The 18,175-nt window shown below is 33.7% G+C and overlaps 4 protein-coding genes across 4 annotated transcripts; all 4 read right to left on the reverse strand.

Moving 5' to 3' along the window:
* Nucleotides 1-476: 476 nt before the first annotated feature.
* Nucleotides 477-2,213, reverse strand: LOC100254019 (vestitone reductase). The gene is made up of 4 exons (XM_002278877.4): nt 1,936-2,213; nt 1,219-1,743; nt 881-1,076; nt 477-762 (listed from the first exon to the last, which is right to left on the reverse strand). Exons 1-4 carry the CDS (start codon nt 2,141-2,143, stop codon nt 621-623), a joined length of 1,071 nt encoding a protein of 356 aa, XP_002278913.2. The 5' UTR covers nt 2,144-2,213; the 3' UTR covers nt 477-620.
* Nucleotides 2,214-7,257: 5,044 nt separating this feature from the next.
* LOC109121429 (vestitone reductase) lies at nt 7,258-9,093 on the reverse strand. Its single transcript, XM_002278851.5, has 4 exons — nt 8,763-9,093; nt 8,068-8,592; nt 7,763-7,958; nt 7,258-7,644 (listed from the first exon to the last, which is right to left on the reverse strand). The coding sequence occupies exons 1-4, from the start codon at nt 8,881-8,883 to the stop codon at nt 7,503-7,505; spliced, it is 984 nt and encodes a 327-aa protein (XP_002278887.1). The 5' UTR covers nt 8,884-9,093; the 3' UTR covers nt 7,258-7,502.
* Nucleotides 9,094-10,727: 1,634 nt separating this feature from the next.
* LOC109121428 (vestitone reductase) lies at nt 10,728-12,561 on the reverse strand. The gene is made up of 4 exons (XM_002278838.4): nt 12,289-12,561; nt 11,384-11,908; nt 11,101-11,296; nt 10,728-10,991 (listed from the first exon to the last, which is right to left on the reverse strand). The coding sequence occupies exons 1-4, from the start codon at nt 12,479-12,481 to the stop codon at nt 10,850-10,852; spliced, it is 1,056 nt and encodes a 351-aa protein (XP_002278874.1). The 5' UTR covers nt 12,482-12,561; the 3' UTR covers nt 10,728-10,849.
* Nucleotides 12,562-16,282: 3,721 nt separating this feature from the next.
* LOC100242041 (vestitone reductase) lies at nt 16,283-18,057 on the reverse strand. The gene is made up of 4 exons (XM_002278783.5): nt 17,801-18,057; nt 16,948-17,472; nt 16,629-16,824; nt 16,283-16,531 (listed from the first exon to the last, which is right to left on the reverse strand). Exons 1-4 carry the CDS (start codon nt 17,919-17,921, stop codon nt 16,366-16,368), a joined length of 1,008 nt encoding a protein of 335 aa, XP_002278819.1. The 5' UTR covers nt 17,922-18,057; the 3' UTR covers nt 16,283-16,365.
* Between the last annotated feature and the right edge of the window lie 118 nt (nt 18,058-18,175).

Here is an 18,175-nt window from a genome sequence, read left to right on the forward strand (position 1 = left end):
TACATGTAAATGTATTAAGGGTGAGATAGGGCTCAAGCCCAAATACAATTAAAATCACGCAATTATCATATTATTATATAATTTTTAATAATATACTTTGCATTTTATTGAAATATTAAACAAAATATTACATTTTTTTCTATTCCAAAATTATACATATATATATACATATATACATGTATATATATATATATATATATATATATAACCAGTTAGACGTGACTAGCTTGGGATATCACATGGGTGAGTCAAACGGTTTAACCCAAGTAGCTTGACTGGTTCATTGAAATCAATTTAATAACGTTAAACAAGTAAAGAGTGAGTTTGATAATGATTTTAGAAAATATTTCTATTTTTTTTAACACTTAAAATTTTTTATCTTTTAAATATAAAAATAAAAAATAAAAATTAGAAACACTTCCTATAATCACTACCAAACACACTCGAAATAGCAATGGAAAACACAACCCCAAATGTAATGTTCAAACTGACAGTTCTATTTATTAAGAGCTTATTGTCACAAGATGTTTCAGTAAGACTGACTTAGCAAGATAAGTGTCTTGATTTGTCTAAGTGTTGCACAGAAGAGACTAAATCCGTGATATTGTGCCAAACATGAACTAGAGAAACCCCTTCTCTTTGCAGCATTGAATTGCTTCATCAAACATCTCATCCAGCCCATACTTATACTTGAACCCAGTATCCAATAGCTTCTTTGACGAGACGCCAGGTGTTCCATACCCTTGAACCTCCTTCAAAGAACTGCAAAACAAAAAAAACAAAAAAGCAATTGAATATTTTGCCTTTTCAGATCAACAGATATGAAGCCAAAAAACATGGAGCAATTATTAAGAAAGGATTAAAATGGAACAGAACTCACTCTATTGTGGGTATTGGAAGTTGTGGGTACTTGGCAGAAAGAAACTCAGACATCTCATTCAGTGTCAGTCTGTCTGATGAACAAATATATCTGCCTTTTGCATCTGGGTATTCCAGAAGAAAGATGTGTGCACTGCATACATCATCCACGTGCACCATTGACACGCTCATAAGAAAATGATAATGTTGCTGGTCACCTGTATATGTCAAGAAAATTATGAAGAAGGTAGTTTCAAGTGTGGACTTGGTTGACCCAGGCCTAAAATGAGAAGAAAGTGCGAATATATATCACATGATTCAATTAGAATATATGTGTCTTCACAAAGTGAAGCAACATACCTAAGACCAGAGCCAGTGCGGCGTTCACCGATCCAGGGAACCGGGGACAAATGAAGGGGCCCACAACAAAAGAAGGAATCACAGTCACCAGGTCCAATCCATGCTCATGTGCAAAATCAAGAGCTGCCCTTTCGGTCATTGTCTTGGAAATCATGTATGATAGGCCCCAATAGTTGAGAGCCTTGAGGAAATCTACATCACTCCATGAACTCTCATCCTTTATGTCTCCACCCTTGTCATTGTACTCAACAGCAGATGTACTAGAAGTATACACAACTCGCTTCACCGTCTTTGAATTCAGACACGCCTTTAAAATGCCTAAAGTGCCTTCCACCGATCTTTTGGTCACAGTTTCCTCTGGTTCTGTGTCTTCAAAATCTATGGGATGAGCAACATGGAAAACTCCGATACATCCTTCAATGGCTGCTTCAAAACTGCTGGGATCACTCAGATCTGCGTTGTAGATTCGGAGCTTTTCCGATGCTCCCGGAAGGTTTGTCAGGTAGCTAACGTCTTTCTTGCTCTCTGATCATGTGGAAATTTTTGCAATTTCTAGAGTTAGCTTCTTTGCTAAAAAAGCCCTAAAAAAAACCAGAATGGCAAAACATTTCGTACTCCAAAACACGATTAATAATTTTATTAGTTTCGAAAAACTAAACTTAAAAAAAATGAGGAAAAAAAAAAAAAAAGATTATAAAATTCAAAAAATTTGCATACGAGGGTGAGATCGAATGGTAGCATTAACAGAGTAACCGTGTTGCAGAAGCTTCATGACGAGCCATGAGGCTATGAACCCTGTCCCACCTGTTACACACACTCTGCCTTTCTCGCCTTCCATTTCTTCTCTCTCTCTTCTCTTTGTTTCTCTGTCTCTGTGTGTCCCCTCTCTTGATTTCTTTCTCTCCCTTTCTCTAGTAGGTTGCATATCAATCTACATACTTTGTCCCTCTTGAGTCTTGATTTCTTTCTCTCGCTTTCTGTGTTAGGTTGCATGTCAATTCAGTCCCATATAATCTATTTAATAAAAAGGATGATATTCTTAAATATACAACTGGGGAGAGCGGGACAAGAGACTACCATCGAGACTACCAGGCACACCACAACCAACAGGCAAGACAAACGAGACTTGGGAAAGCTGGCAACCCAATCGGGAGACAGAGTCTCGTTAAATAATAGATTTCTTTCCTCCTATTCCTTTTTTTCTAGCAAGATGACATCATTACTTACATGCTCCTGAGATTAAATTAAAGAGTATCGGGTCAAAATGGGTCATTTATTAAAAAAAAAAAAAAAAAAACAACCAATTTTTCAAAGTTACGATCAAATTCGTCTCTTTGTATTCAAATTCATCTCTTTGTCATAGGCATCATGTCATTAAATTATTTTTTTTTTCATCATTTTAGTTAAAATATCAATTGATAGCTGAAACTTCATTTTTAAACTAAAACCGTAATTGATAATAAGACTTCATTTTTTAACTAAAGCCTCAATTGATAACTGAGACTTTAGTTAATTATTTTTTAAAATTAAAAATTATTAAATTATAATTTATTATTGAAAATTTAAAAATATATTTAAATAATAATTATTTATATTTAAACTTAAGAATCTAGTATTATTTTAACAAACATAAATTGATAAATAAAAAAAATTATAACTGAATATTTTATTTATTAATAATCTTAAAATAATAAATTTATATAACATATAAATAATTTATAAAATAAAAATGAAGTGATTTTAAGTAAAATGATGATTTTTTTTTTTTTTTAATGATATGGCGCCTACGTGACACCAAAAATGCTAATTTAAACACAAGTTTCAAAAAGGCTAATTTAAACACAAGTTTCAAAAAGTGGTTGGATGTTATGTTTTTTTTTAATAAATGGGTCATTTTGAACCAATGCTCCAAATTAAATTTAAACCTATGAGCCCATCCCGAACACTTCATACGAAAATGGATTAACTCATTGAAAGACTTGCAAGAATGTTGAACATTTTGCCTTCTCAGATCATCAGCAGCAGACAAGCAATTAATACTGAAAAATGACTGAAAATGAATTAATTTACTCGGTTGTGGGATTACCTTTTTACTTTTATTTATTCTAATTACCTTTACGATCTCTTTTGCTATCCTACCACCTCCACTATTAATCGATCTTGTTTACTTTAATTATAATTTATGAATATAAATATGCTAATTTTATAATTTAAAATAAGTTTTAAATTAACTTTATTAAACAGCCTTAACGTCAATTAAAATTTTAATTTTGTTAGATTTCAGTTTTGAACAAAAAAAATCTATCAATTTACTGTAACATAGCCTTAGAAGCATTTATCATCAAGGCAATGATCCAATAGTAAGAGGGGATCTGAACTATCAGGTACATGCCATGTACTGCTTGTTTCTAATTTTGAAAAAATAGGGGTAAACAAAAGCAAAACACCAAACATGTTCTCTCCAAAACAATAAAGCTAGGCTCAAAAAGCATTAAGAGAATCATAAATCAGAAGATTTGCAGCATCAACATACTTTCCTAGTTGATTTTGAATCCCCTGTTTTAGTTGGTCCCAGCATTTCGTGTAGTAAACCTGAAGTATGAATCCACCAATAGTATATGAGCAAAGAGGAAGAAAAAAACCAAAATTAATATGTCAAATTCAACATCTACTGATCAAACAAATGTTCAATGAGTTCTTAAAATGAGTTTTCTATCATCCCACCATCAATACCTTATCCAACTTCTTGAGTTGGTTGCACAGGCTCTTTTCTCTAATATATGTTTATCATACATTTTCCAAGTGATCAATCTTCAAATATTTTACTACAACACAAAAGAAGGGTGGGAAGTTTGACCAACAACCTTTTGAACCTTCACCTCATCTTTTCAAAGCACTGAAGCAGCATAATCCGCTTCATTGGGATTTCACTAAATTTTCAGCAGTTTAATCTTCTTAGTCAAATCTCTGTTTTGCCCACTGTTGAGCTAGTCCCTAGCACTATACTGTAATGCAATCATTCTAAAATTATGAACTTGTGGCATGCAGTATCCACATAAGTGCCATCTCCAGATCCCTACTCCCTACCATCTTGAAATCCAATAACGTTCCATTGTTTCAATTGATTGGCAACTTAAAGCAAAATGACCACCAATAGTAAACACAAATCATTTTTCAAAAGCATATGATTCGATGTGTGGGACCTTCTCCACTCAAGGTTCAGAATTTCTCTGGGAAAATAAAAGCAATGAAACTTACAATTTTAAGAAGAAACCAAATTTCGGCGGTATTAAGTTGCTAAATGGCGTTTCTTTCTTGAAAATCAAGAAAAAAAAAATCCAAATTTCAGGTAGGTCAAAAAAACTTTAAGTCAACATTCAGTACACCAACGCCGTTTCCCGTTACTGGAAACGCACAAATTTTTCTCAGGATTTTCAATAACCCCCTACTCTCAAAAACATTCTTCCACGCACAGATTTCGAAAATGCCATATGTGTTGATGTCTCACGTCTTTGAGGATCCACGTAGTTGACAGATGGATGGACGCGTGATCTCAACCCATAAAGGTTCTTGATCCAGCCGTTATACCTGCAAGAAGGCATCCGGACAGGGTGTCCGGACGCACCCTCCGATGGTTTTGTTAGCCATGGTGAGAGAGAGGAATATAAATCAGTTGGCCTTTTACCAGGTATTAAAAAGTTACCAGGAGGATCCCCCTCTTCTTCGTGCGAATGCATATATATACAGCTTCAGGGTACTGTTCCTTTCATTAATGGTGAGGAAATATTTTATGATGGGATGTGGGCCATAGCTGGCTGTCGTGATAGCGTGTAAGACTTGCTTTACTTTGATTGATGATCCGGACGATTATATCCGGGTGGCACATGCTTATTGCCCGGATGTATTGTGGGGCGAATCCATTATGAAGGTTGTCCGGATGTCTGTGCTTTGCCAGCGACGTTTGCTCTCCCTTGGATATGAGAAGTTGAAACGTCTTTTGCCTTTCCTTGAGGTGATCCGGATAGGAGAACTGCCTCATGCATATCTTTAGGGGAATCCGGATGGTGGTGGTTCGGATGATGATGCGTGCCACGTGTCACTGTGAGGTGCGTGCCACGTGTTTTCCAGAGGGAGGGGTCCCTACAATATGCCCGCAACCTTTTCAAAATTTTCACCTCAAAAGCAAATAAGAAACTCATTTGTCCACAAAATATGATTTCTAGAAAGAAAAAAAAAAAAAAAAAAAGCTTTTCTTCATCATTTCCCTATCTTTTCGTCCGTTTTCTTAGCAAAGAAGTACAGACAACACAAGTACAACAAACCAAAATCCAAACAAAAAAAGTCAAATAAACTTACGATCGCGGTTGATTTGACGAAAGTTCTTGTACTCTCCGGCATTTGACGAAAAATCAAAGTCCGACATCGACATCGCGGATCCAAAAGAACGAAGATCAGAGAGCCAAATGCAGAAGAGAAAAGGCGAGAAAGTTAGAGGGGAGAGTGTCTTCTAGAGAGAGAGTTTTCTGGAGCAAGAAAGGAGGAGAGATATGATCGGAGGAAAGGTCGTTATGGTTGTGGTGGGAACGTTCTTCTCGATGAATATTTTTATTTTTTGAATGTAAAATAGAACGGGAATGTCGCATCCGAAACACCAAATGCGTCGTCGTTTTGTCTCTTTAAATGCTTGAAATTACGGTTCCATCCTTTCTTGTTTTTATCTCATACGGCCCCCATATTTTGAAGTGTTCGCCTTTTAACCCTTGAAGGGGCTTCGACCCTGGTGTTGGTGCCAAGACGTGACCACCTCTCAACTCTCACGTTGATTTATCTATTGGAGATTTTCTACAAAAATGGGCTACTTGAAGAGACGTGGACATTTTTTTTGTTTTTTTAGCTTCCAAACTTCTTTATTTACTTATTTTTAATGAAGACACAATTTTTCCCAAAATAATTGCATTTCAAATAGGGATGACAATGAAATGGATTTTTTTAGGTATCCGCACCTTGCTCCTAATGAGACAGGGTTCAATTGTAATAAACGAGTTTGAGATTTTTTTTCCCCCATTTAATTTTTTAAATGAGACGGGATGAGAATTATTTTAAATAAACGGAGCGGGGTTGGAATGGGGACGACCCGTCCCGAATCTGTTTCATTGTCATTCCTAATTTCAAAGCAATTTTTAATACTTCAATCAAGTTTTAAAAAATGTGATTAAATTAAATTTATATTAACTACCTCAAATTAGAACTTAAGTTAAGTTAGATTTGGATTGATTGTTTCTTAATTAAATTTAACCCAATTTATCTATTAACTCGATCCAACCCATCTAAATTGTAATCTTACTTAAAATGACAACTTCAATTTTATTTTATTTTAAAAAAAAATGAATTTAAGTTGGAGTCATTGTTTCTTAAGTAATAATTTGTATTTTTAAAAGAGGTTGTTACTTGAAGGGAAAATTTGACTAAAAATAAAATATGAAATATTCAACTTTTATTTTTAAAAAAACTTAATTTTTAGTTTAAGTGTAATTTGAAGAAATAATTTCAATGTAAAAGGAATTAATAAATTTTATATTAAAATTGTCTCTTGAAAAAATAACTTCAAAACACGTAAGTTAAAAACCTTTAACAAGTTCTCAATATCGTAAATGTAACCAAATATTCAAATTATATAATTATGCTACTTTTGATCGAGGTTACAAATGCCTCACAACAACATTGAACAAAACATCCAAGCCATTCATCACATGAATGACCTCATGTGTGAACATCCTCCCTAACTAATGAGAGAGCATTTGTAGCATATGAAGCATTCTTACCACTAGCTCATAAAATGATAATGTTTGAGTAAGAAATAGGCAAGTAATGTAACAATATGAAACTATGTATGAATTATGATATTTGAGTGGACTTGAAGCTATCTCGGCCGTCGAGATATTAGTCCAATCAAAATCATGTTGCTTCTTTAAATCGCACATTTGTAAGCTAGACTTGAGATCACATGGCCAAGGAATGCCATAGGAACCTCGAACTATATCACTCAACTATGTGTATATGTATTAATTAAGGGTGAGATAGGGCTCAAGCCCAAATACAATTAAAATCACACTATTATCATATTATTATATAATTTTTAATATTATACTTTGTATTTTATTGAAATATTAAACAAAATATTACCATCACTACCAAACAAACTCCAACTAGCAATGCAAAACACACCTCAAATGTAACGTTCAAACTGGCAGTTCTATTTATTAAGAGCTTATGCCAAACAAGGACTAGAGAAACCCCTTCTCTTTGCAGCATTGAATTGCTTCATCAAACATCTCATCCAGCCCATACTTATACTTGAAACCAGTATCCAATAGCTTCTTTGACGAGACGCCAGGTGTTCCATACCCTTGAACCTCCTTCAAAGAACTGCAAAACAAAAAAACAAAAAAGCAATTGAATATTTTTGTCTTTTCAGATCAACAGATATGAAGCCAAAAAACATGGAGCAATTGTTAAGAAAGGATTAAAATGGAACAGAACTCACTCTATAGTGGGTATTGGAAGTTGTGGGTACTTGGCAGAAAGAAACTCAGACATCTCATTCAGTGTCAGTCTGTCTGATGAACAAATATATCTGCCTTTTGCATCTGGGCATTCCAGAAGAAAGATGTGTGCACTGCATACATCATCCACGTGCACCATTGATATGTTCATAAGAACATGATACTGTTGCTGGTCACCTGTATATGTCAAGAAAATTATGAAAAAGGTATTTTCAGAAGAAAGTGCCAATATATATCACATGATTCAATTAGAACATGTGTGTCTTCACAAAGTGAAGCAACATACCTAAGACCAGAGCCAGTGCGGTGTTCACCGATCCAGGGAACCGGGGACAAATGAAGGGGCCCACAACAAAAGAAGGAGTCACAGTCACCAGATCCAATCCATGCTCTTGTGCAAAATCAAGCGCTGACCTTTCGGTTATTGTCTTGGAAATCATGTATGATTGGCCCCAGTAGTTGAGAGCCTTGAGGAAATCTACATCAGTCCATGAACTCTCATCCTTTATGTCTCCACCCTTGTCATTGAGCACAACAGCAGCTGTACTGGAAGTATACACAACTCGCTTCACCGTCTTTGAATTCAGGCACGCCTTTAAAATGCCTAAAGTGCCTTCCACCGATCTTTTGGTCACAGTTTCCTCTGGTTCTGTGTCCTCAAAATCTACGGGATGAGCAACATGGAAAACCCCGATACATCCTTCAATGGCTGCTTCAAAACTGCTGGGATCACTCAGATCTGCGTTGTAGATTCGGAGCTTTTCCGATGCTCCCGGAAGGTTTGTCAGGTAGCTAACGTCTTTCTTGCTCTCTGATCATATTGAAATTTTTGCAATTTCTAGAGTTAGCTTCTTTGCTAAAAAAACCCAGAATGACAAAACATTTCGTACTCCAAAACACGATTAATAATTTTATTAGTTTCGAAAAACGAAACTTAAAAAAAAAAAAAAAAAAGATATAAATTTCAAAAAATTTGCATACGAGGGTGAGATCGAATGGTAGCATTAACAGAGTAACCGTGTTGCAGAAGCTTCATGACGAGCCATGAGGCTATGAACCCTGTCCCACCTGTTACACACACTCTCCCTTTCTCGCCTTCCATTTCTTCTCTCTCTCTCTTTCTTCTCTTTGTTTCTCTGTCTCTCTGTCTCTCTGTTTCCCCTCTCTTGATTTCTTTCTCTCCCTTTCTCTAGTAGGTTGCATATCAATCTACAAACTTTGTCTCTCTTGAGTTTTGATTTCTTTCTCTCCCTTTCTGTGTTAGGTTGCATGTCAATTTACAAACTATGAATACAGTCCATATAATCTATTTAATAAAAAAAGGATCATATTCTTAAATATACAACTGGGGAGCAGATTCCCCGTTGACAGTGGGACAAGAGACGACCATCTCGAGGCACACCACAACCAACAGGCAAGACTCACGAGACTTGGGAAAGGCAACCCAATCGGGAGACAGAGTCTCGTTAAATAATAGATTTCTTTCCTCCTATTCCTTTTTTTCTAGCAAGATGGCATCATTACTTGACATGCTCCTGTGATCAAATCAAATCTAAACCCAAGAACCCATCCCGAACACTTCATATGAAAATGGATTAACTCACTTAAAGACCTGCAAGAATGTTGAACATTTTGCCTTCTCAGATCATCAGCAGCAGACATGGTGAAACCAATTAAATGAAGCAATTAATACTGAAAAATGACTGAAAATGGATTAATTCACCTGGTTGTAGGGATTATTTTTTATTTTAATTACTTTTACGATATCTTTTACTACCCTACGCCACTATTATTAGATCTTCTTTACTTTAATTATAATTTATGAATATATATATATATATATATATATATATATATATATATACCAATTTTATAATTTAGAATAAGTTTTAAATTAACTTTATTTAACAATCTTAACATTTAAAGTAAAAATAAAATAATAAGTTTTAAGTTAATAACTTAAATATAACTTATCTTAAAGTTAAGTCATTAAATTATAAGTATTATGTTTTACCAAACATCTCCTAACTAAAGAAATGATAAAAAATCATAATTCTAAAGCCATAAAGTAGCTTCCTTTTACCCAAACTCAGTAAAAAAAAGAAGGCAAAACACGTATTAAAATATTCATAAAAATCTATTAAAGAAGAAGACTTGGACTATGTTTAATTCCCGAAAAGTATTAAGAAAAGTAAAAAATAAAATAAAATAAATGATTTTTTATGTTTGATTCCACTATAAGAAAGATGAAAAAAAAATCAAATATAATTAAAATTATTTAGAAACTTATGTATTTAAAGATGATTTAACATTTGTATAATAAAAGAAAACAAGTGAAAGGAATTTAAAAAAATAAATAATTTATTAACTTTGAATCCATTTTTCTTTTTCGTTTCATTTTTTTCTCTATTTTTTTTCCCTTATATTTTCCTTTAAATTTTTCTATAACCAAACATCACCTTATGAATACCTCAACCCCTTGTGAAACAGGGGATAAGTTTGAGCTTTGATTTATCTCTCTTATGTATTCCTTTTGACATATTTTTTAATAAAGAGATTTATTCAATTCATAGAAAATTATAGTCTTGGATATATATATATGAAGAATCTCCTTGTTACAAGGTAACCAAAATCCAAATTGAACACAAAGTGCAGGAATTATTCATTGAGTGAACCGACAAACATCTTGAATATCGCTTGACTTGACCTCCTATTGATGGGTATAGATCATTCAATATCTATAAAATAAATATTACATATGAAAGTGATTTAAAAATATAAAAAAATATGTTAAAAATATAAAGAATAATTTTAAAAAATAATTATTAAAATTATCTTGAAATGGTTTCAACAAATCATCCCTCCATGTACTTATCGCCTACTGGTTTCACAATCTCATGTACTTATCTTGAAATGGTTTCAACAAATCATCATCACAATAGCAAATTGGAAAATAAGTGGCTTTCACAATCATATTAAACAATAACAAAACATAAGTCATCAGTCATCAGAGACCATGAAATACAAGCAAACTTGCTAAAAGTGAAGAGCTAGTGCCCAAACATAAACTAAAGAAAGCCCTTTTCTTTGCAGCATTGAACTGCTCCATCAAACATTTCATCCAGCCCATGCTTGAATACAAAACCCGTATCCAAAAGCTTCTTTGATGAGAGGCCAGGTGTTCTGTAACCTTGAATCCCACTTAAAGACCTGCAAAAGTGTTGAACATTTTGCCCTTTCAGATCATCAACAGCAGAAATGAAACCAAACAAAATGAAGTAATTAATACTGAAAAAGGACTGAAAATGGATCAACTCACTCGGTTGTGGGGATTGGAAGTTGTGGGTACTTGGCAGAGAGAAACTCAGACATCTCATTAATCGTTATTGTATTTGATGAACAATTGTATCTGCCTTTTGCATTGGGGTAGTGAAGAAGAAAGATATGGGCACTGGCTACATCATCTACATGCACCATTGATGTGTTCATAAGATTCTGGTACTGATCCTGAATACCTACACAGATATGTTAAAACATTAGTTTTGGTTGAAGGAAATACTGGAAAATACTCTAATGGAATGACCTAGTCCTTCAAAATGTACCCTTGATCATAGTAAGTGCCATCTGCACTGATCCAGGAAGAAATGGACAAAGGAAGGGACCAACAACAAAGGAAGGAAGCAAAGTCACAAGATCCAGGCCATGTTTTTCTGCAAATTCAAGAGCTGCCCTTTCAGTTTCTGTCTTGGAAATCATGTATGGCCCTGCAAAAGACCCTAGAGACCTGATGAACTCCACATCACTCCATGAACTCTCATCCTTCATGTCTTCATCCTTGTCATTGAACACAACAGCAGATGCACTAGAGGTGTAGACAACCCTCTTTACTGTCTTTGAATTCAGGCATGCCTTTAAAATGGCTAGTGTTCCTTCCACTGATCTTCTGGTCACAGTTTCCTCTGGTTCTCTGGCTTCAAAATCAACAGGATGGGCAACATGGAAAACCCCAATGCATCCCTCCAAGGCTGGCTCAAAGCTGTGTGGTTCACTGAGATCTGCATTGAAGATTTGGAGCTTTTCTGATGCTCCTGGTAGGTTTGTTATGTAGCTGATATCTTTCTTGCTTCCTGATCAAATGAAAGGATGTTACAAAAATTGTGTACACACAACTACCCACAAGTGGGATTTGAGGAAAACCCAGAAGCTTTGTGAAGCAGAAAGTGAGAAATTCCAAGTTCCAACCATTGAGAAAATGACAAAAAAACAAAAAAACAAAAAACAGAGGAATAAATTAAACAAGATGCTAAAAAGGGTCAAACAAGAAAACAATTTTATTACACATTTTTTGTTGAAACACTGTGTTATATTCACTTGCAAGTAATGAAATGTCCCTAAAGATCCATAAAGAAGCATCAACATAAGGCAATAAAGCCCATTTAAAAAGATCGGATGATCAGCCATGAAAATCCATAAAATGGTAGAGTACTCAGAGGAGAGAATTGCATACCAGGGTGAGATCTAATGGTGGCGTTAACAGAGTAGCCATGTTGAAGAAGCTTCATGATGAGCCATGATGCTATGAATCCTGTACCACCTGTTACACACACCCTTCCTTTCTCATTCTCACCTTCCATCTCTCTCTGTTCTCTCTCTTTGTTTCTCTTTTCCCTCTGCTTTTGTCTCGTGGGTTGCCCTATCATATCAGATTTCTCTCTCTGTTTCTCTTTTCCCTCTGCTTTTGTCTTGTGGGTTGCCCTATCAAATCAGATTCCTGCCAAAGCATATATGTATATAATAATTTCCACTGTGTAAATAAAATAAGCATCTATTTGATTATTTTCTTGAATTGGAAGGGTCTAACATTTCAACTAAATATTTTAAATTTTACATGTGTAGTAGTATGTGATTCATATTTGAGTGAAAAGACATGAAGAAAAAAGGGTAAAATGTCGGAGCGAAGCAGAGTAGAACGAGAGCGTAGCGATGACATTTGTCATTCAAACTTCTACTTTTTTTTGTTGTGATGGTGAACAATAGGTTGGGGGTGTGGGGGGCAACGCTTCCCGCGCTACAGTTCATGGGTATTTTTGAAATTTCATTTCTAAGGGTTAGTATAAATACCATTTTATGTAACTCTAATTTTAACAAAGTGAACATCGTCTTTCCCTATTCTCGTGGACATAGGCAATTAGTCAAACCATGTTAAAATCTTCGTATTCTTCTTTCTCGTTTTTCTATTTTTCGCCATTAATTGTTGCACTGATTCCAACAATATGAATTACTGAGAGTTGAATAAATTAAATATGGGATTAACCCACTGTGTCCTGGTCCATGTGTTTGAGCCTTGGTCCAATCTGTTTTAGGGCCAAGGTGGCATTCTCAATAAAACAAGCTGTATTGATTAGTTCTTAACAAGATATTAAGTACCACCATCCTGGAGTTACGTAGATAAGATTATAAGTACCACTATCACGGATAAGCATTCTTTAAGCAACAAAATTTTCTTTCTTTCGAGCTCAGCATATCATTATTTTCTTTGTCGGGTCCCATTATGGAATCAATGTAGAGTTGTCTGAAGCCTAATTGCACTATACATTTTTGCCGCCATTGTGGATGGATCTTTGTGGTAAGATTGACAGGGTGGAGGGCGACTTGAAGGTGGAATTCTAACATTAAGAGTAAACTAATCTTTTTATTTATTGATTTTTTATTTTCTTATTTAATATAACTCTAGTGCATAAGGGTTTTACTCCTAAGAATTGGAATACATAAAAAATATGATAAATTAATCTGTGTCATAAACATGTATATTTAGGTCTTCAATATACATGAAGAATCTCTTTGTTACATGGTAACCTAATACAAATTGAATAAGTATAAAAATTATTCATTAAGTGAATGAGTAACTATCTATAATATTGGTTGACTTGACCTTTATTATGTATGTTAGAGTTTGATGACCTGAATTCTATTTGGTTTTATCCAAAAGGTTCACAGTGCAACATATGTGATAAAAAAATTATGAGATTTTTTAGAGGGTTTGTATTGGTAGCGGATTGACCCGATCCTTTAGGGTTTTGAAATTTATGTCTATGCAGTAGTCGCTCGATTATCTTTCATTTTACATCAAATTTTGATATAGTGGATTTTCTTTTTTTCTACTTATGGTTTTTCTCATATAAGGTTTTTCATGTAAATTTGTGTGTTCTTATTTTCTTGTTACATGTTGTCGTTCTTTTATAATAGTGTACAACAACAATTCAAAAACCAAAGGATTTATTTCCTTCGTCACTTTATGCTTTTCTAAATTTTTTCATGTACTTTCAATGACGTTTCATGGGTAAGATCGATTCAATAACCTAGAATTTTCCAACCTTCTTTGTTGATTTGTAAGCTTAAGCGACCTTACCATTTTAAACATCTCAGAGTTTTGTAATAATACCTCATCATGATGGGTGAATGAATCATTTTCCTTTCACAATTTGGCAGCGCATGGTTTCTTCAAAATTCCCCCCTACTCACATTTTGAAAGTAGGGCAAATGGAATTTTGGGTCCATTCAAACATGTGGTTGAAAGTGGAAAATAAGAAAATCCCAAAATGCAATTTAATGATACTTAGACATCTAGACAAAAACATTGTATTACACTTTAGGATACATTTATTAAAAATTAAGTACTTTATTTATACAAAGAGTGCTTGTTCATTTGCTTATGTATAATCATTAATTTATTAAGGATTAAACATGATTATTAGAATCATTGCTAGCTTGTTCACTGAACAATATTAAGTCATTCAGGAAACAATTTAAGTGATTATTAGAAGATTTATTATGGGAAGTTTGGTAAAAGAAATAATTAGATAAAAAAATGGTATGTTTCATTTTTTTAATGTATTTAATTATGTTAATTAATTTAAATGAACAACATCATAGTAAGAATGATGGATTCATAAGGAATACGTTGATTTTTTTTTTAATTAAAATTGAAATCTTTATAAAATAAAGTATTTTTAGTGCATAAAACAAAATTGAATTAACATATAAAAATTCTTTTTAGTGCTAGGATCCCATTATCTTCTTCCATCCTACTTCCTCTTGGATCAATGAGGGCAAAAGATTATTCAAATCTAACACCACTTTGTATCGATTCGCACTCAAACATCATAAATACCCTCTCATGCAAACACAACATCTTCATTATGTCCCACAAAATTATGGGGTCAAACAAACAAATCCCACACGGGTCAAAAATCGACTCTGATACCTTTTGTAAGTACAAGACCCACACCCAAATGTATACATATTATTCGTTCTGTAATCCAAAAGGGTCTTCACAATTTTAAAAGTTGTCTATAAAGTTAAGAAAAGTATAGAAGTTGTCTATTAAAAATTGTTTACAAAGTTAAGAAAAGTACATATATATATATATATATATATATATCAAAGAATTTCACAACTTTCTTCCCTCCCATTGTAAAAATATATCATTATTTCTAATGCCCATCATCATATGTAACATCAACAAATAGAAAGTAAGATAGAAAATCCCAAATCCTAGAAAATGGTAGAAAATCCCAATGCCCATTGCCCACCATCTCATGACATCAAGTTGGAAAATAAGGATAGATAATGTAGTATGCTGCTAACTGCTCAATAAACTTTTCCATCCTATTTGGCTGTTGTCAAACAAATTTGATTGTTTCGTTTGGATCTATTTATTTTCTCAAAGTAGATCCAATTTTTTTTTTATTGCAGAATTATAAAGACTTATAACCCATGTCAATCTTAAGCATGCAACTTGATTAGGCTATAAAACTTTGGTATGCTCTTGATATGTTCTTTATTTTTAGAAATAGAATATTTTATACAAAAAAATTCGAGTAAAAGATCTTCATTTATTCTAAGTGTTTTTAAGAATAAGATTAATTTTTATGATCACTCATGGCGTTTAAATTATTCAATTTTAGTATTTTTAGTATGAATGCAACTTGTTTCTAGGGTTCATATCGTTTATGTCAATCTTAAGCATGCAACTTGATTAGGCTATAAAACTTTGGTATGCTCTTGATATGTTCTTTATTTTTAGAAATAGAATATTTTATACAAAAAAATTCGAGTAAAAGATCTTCATTTATTCTAAGTGATTTTAAGAATAAGATTAATTTTTATGATCACTCATGGCGTTTAAATTATTCAATTTTAGTATTTTTAGTATGAATGCAACTTGTTTCTAGGGTTCATATCGTTTATTATTATTTTTTTCTTATTTATTACTCATTTTTTTAAATTTTTTATTAAATAAAAAAAGTTAAAATATTAACTTATTACTCATTTTTTAAAAATAATAGCTAAATAAAAAATTAAAATATTTAGATTTTTTGAATAGTAAAAATAATCTATTAGTTTTTTTTACTTATTAATTAATATTTAATAAAAATAAAACATTAAAAAAATAAATTTAATATTTAATACCATTAAATACTATTTAGTTTTAAGTTCTATTTAGAATTAAGTCTGGAAATGTATAAATGTTTTAGTGCAAAAAGATATACAAACAAAAATCTATACACATGATACAGTAGTATTAAGAGATACTGTCCGGTGAGAAATTTAGAAAACCCTTTTCTTTGCAGCATTGGATTGCTTCCTCAAACATTTCATCCACCCCATACTTGTATTTGAACCCAGCATCCAAAAGCTTCTTCGATGATGCCCCAGGTATTCTGAAACCTTGAATCTCCTTCAAAGAACTGGAAAAAGGAAAAAAAAATGATCATTTTTCCTTTCAGAAGAAAAAAAAAAAAAAATCCCTGAAGAATATCAAGAAGGACTAAAAACAGAACTCACTCTATTGTGGGTATTGGAAGTTGTGGGTACTTGGCAGAGAGAAGCTCAGACATCTCATTAAGTGTTAGTATGTCTGATGAACAAATATACCTGCCTTTTGCATCTGGGTATTCCAGAAGAAAGATGTGTGCACTGGCTACATCATCTACATGCACCATTGATGTGTTCTTTAGATATTGATAGTGATGCTGGTTACCTGCATAGATAGATATCTTGTTAAGAATTCATGTCTCGAAGCAAATTATTGAGAGACATACTTGAATAGATCTTTCAGCTGAGTTATAATGAAGGGTTAGTGAGACTGAGGCATGAGATATACCCAAGATCATAGCCAGTATCAAGTGGACTGATCCTGGAAAACCTGGACAAATGAAGGGACCAACTACAAAAGAAGGGATCAAAGACACCAGATCCAATCCATGTTGTTCTGCAAATTCAAGAGCTGCCCTTTCGATTCTTGTCTTGGAAATCACATATGACGATCCTAAGGGCTTTATAGAATTGATCACATCTATATCACTCCATGAACTCTCATCCATTATGTCTTCATCCTTGTTATTGTACACGACAGCAGCTGTACTAGAAGTGTACACAACTCGCTTCACTGTCTTTGACTTCAGGCAACCCTTTAAAATTCCTAAAGTTCCTTCCACTGATCTTCTGATCACAGTTTCCTGGGGTTCTCCCTCTTCAAAATCCACGGGATGAGCAACATGGAAAACTCCAATACATCCTTCAATGGCTGCATCAAAACTCTGGGGCTCACTGAGATCTGCCTTGAAGATTTGGAGCCTTTCCGATGCTCCCGGTAGGTTTGTTAGGTAGCGAATGTCTTTCTTGATTTCTGATCACATTTGAAAATGTCACAATTTCTTGAGTTTGCTTTCTATGCAAAAAGGGTGCAAAAATAACTACTAATTATATAAAGGTGGTTCTGAAGCAGAAGGGTATATCATAAACCCCACAATTGAAGATTTCTAAAAGGGGAAGAAGTAAGAGAGGAATCTCCCTTAAAATTCATAAGTCTGAGGCATAAAATAATTATTCCTCATCATCGGTTGCCCAAGAAGCCCAAGCATGTGAAGGTAGTTAACATGTAAAAAAAGCAGATGATGAGCTAGCCATAAAAAATCAATGAAGTAGTACTGGGTTAACAGACGAAAGATACATACGAGGGTGAGATCGAATGGTGGCATTAACAGAGTAACCATGTTGAAGAAGCTTCATGATTAGCCATGATGCTATGAATCCTGTACCCCCTGTTACACACACCTTCCCTTTCTCACCTTCCATTTCTTATCTCTTTCTCTCTCTCTCTCTCATCCTTTTTCTTTCTTCTCGGTATTTCTCTCCCTTCTCTCCAAGTTGAATGTCAATTTAACTTCACACGTTATCTCTCTTGAGTCTTGATTTCTTTCTCTCGCTTTCTCTCACAGGTTGCGTGTCAATTTACAGTGTGAGTAGTTTACACTCCATTGCCACGATCATTTTCGATGGAAAGGTTTTCTTTCTCTTGTAGGAATTTTTATGTGTGGACCTAAACAATT

This window comes from Vitis vinifera, chromosome 15 (assembly GCF_030704535.1).
Source record: "Vitis vinifera cultivar Pinot Noir 40024 chromosome 15, ASM3070453v1".
NCBI classification, from domain to species: Eukaryota; Viridiplantae; Streptophyta; class Magnoliopsida; order Vitales; family Vitaceae; genus Vitis; species Vitis vinifera.

Coding starts and splice junctions, on each gene's coding strand:
- LOC100254019 (XM_002278877.4), bottom strand. CDS start 2,143: ATGCAACCTACTAGAGAAAGGGAGAGAAAGAAATCAAGAGAGGGGACA. Junction 1,744..1,935: donor TACCATTCGATCTCACCCTC/GTATGCAAATTT, acceptor CCACATGATCAG/AGAGCAAGAAAGACGTTAGC. Junction 763..880: donor CTTCCAATACCCACAATAGA/GTGAGTTCTGTT, acceptor TTTGTTTTGCAG/TTCTTTGAAGGAGGTTCAAG.
- LOC109121429 (XM_002278851.5), bottom strand. CDS start 8,883: ATGGAAGGCGAGAAAGGGAGAGTGTGTGTAACAGGTGGGACAGGGTTC. Junction 8,593..8,762: donor TACCATTCGATCTCACCCTC/GTATGCAAATTT, acceptor CAATATGATCAG/AGAGCAAGAAAGACGTTAGC. Junction 7,959..8,067: donor CGCACTGGCTCTGGTCTTAG/GTATGTTGCTTC, acceptor TGACATATACAG/GTGACCAGCAACAGTATCAT.
- LOC109121428 (XM_002278838.4), bottom strand. CDS start 12,481: ATGATAGGGCAACCCACGAGACAAAAGCAGAGGGAAAAGAGAAACAAA. Junction 11,909..12,288: donor CACCATTAGATCTCACCCTG/GTATGCAATTCT, acceptor TCATTTGATCAG/GAAGCAAGAAAGATATCAGC. Junction 10,992..11,100: donor CTTCCAATCCCCACAACCGA/GTGAGTTGATCC, acceptor ACACTTTTGCAG/GTCTTTAAGTGGGATTCAAG.
- LOC100242041 (XM_002278783.5), bottom strand. CDS start 17,921: ATGGAAGGTGAGAAAGGGAAGGTGTGTGTAACAGGGGGTACAGGATTC. Junction 17,473..17,800: donor CACCATTCGATCTCACCCTC/GTATGTATCTTT, acceptor AAATGTGATCAG/AAATCAAGAAAGACATTCGC. Junction 16,825..16,947: donor GATACTGGCTATGATCTTGG/GTATATCTCATG, acceptor CTATCTATGCAG/GTAACCAGCATCACTATCAA.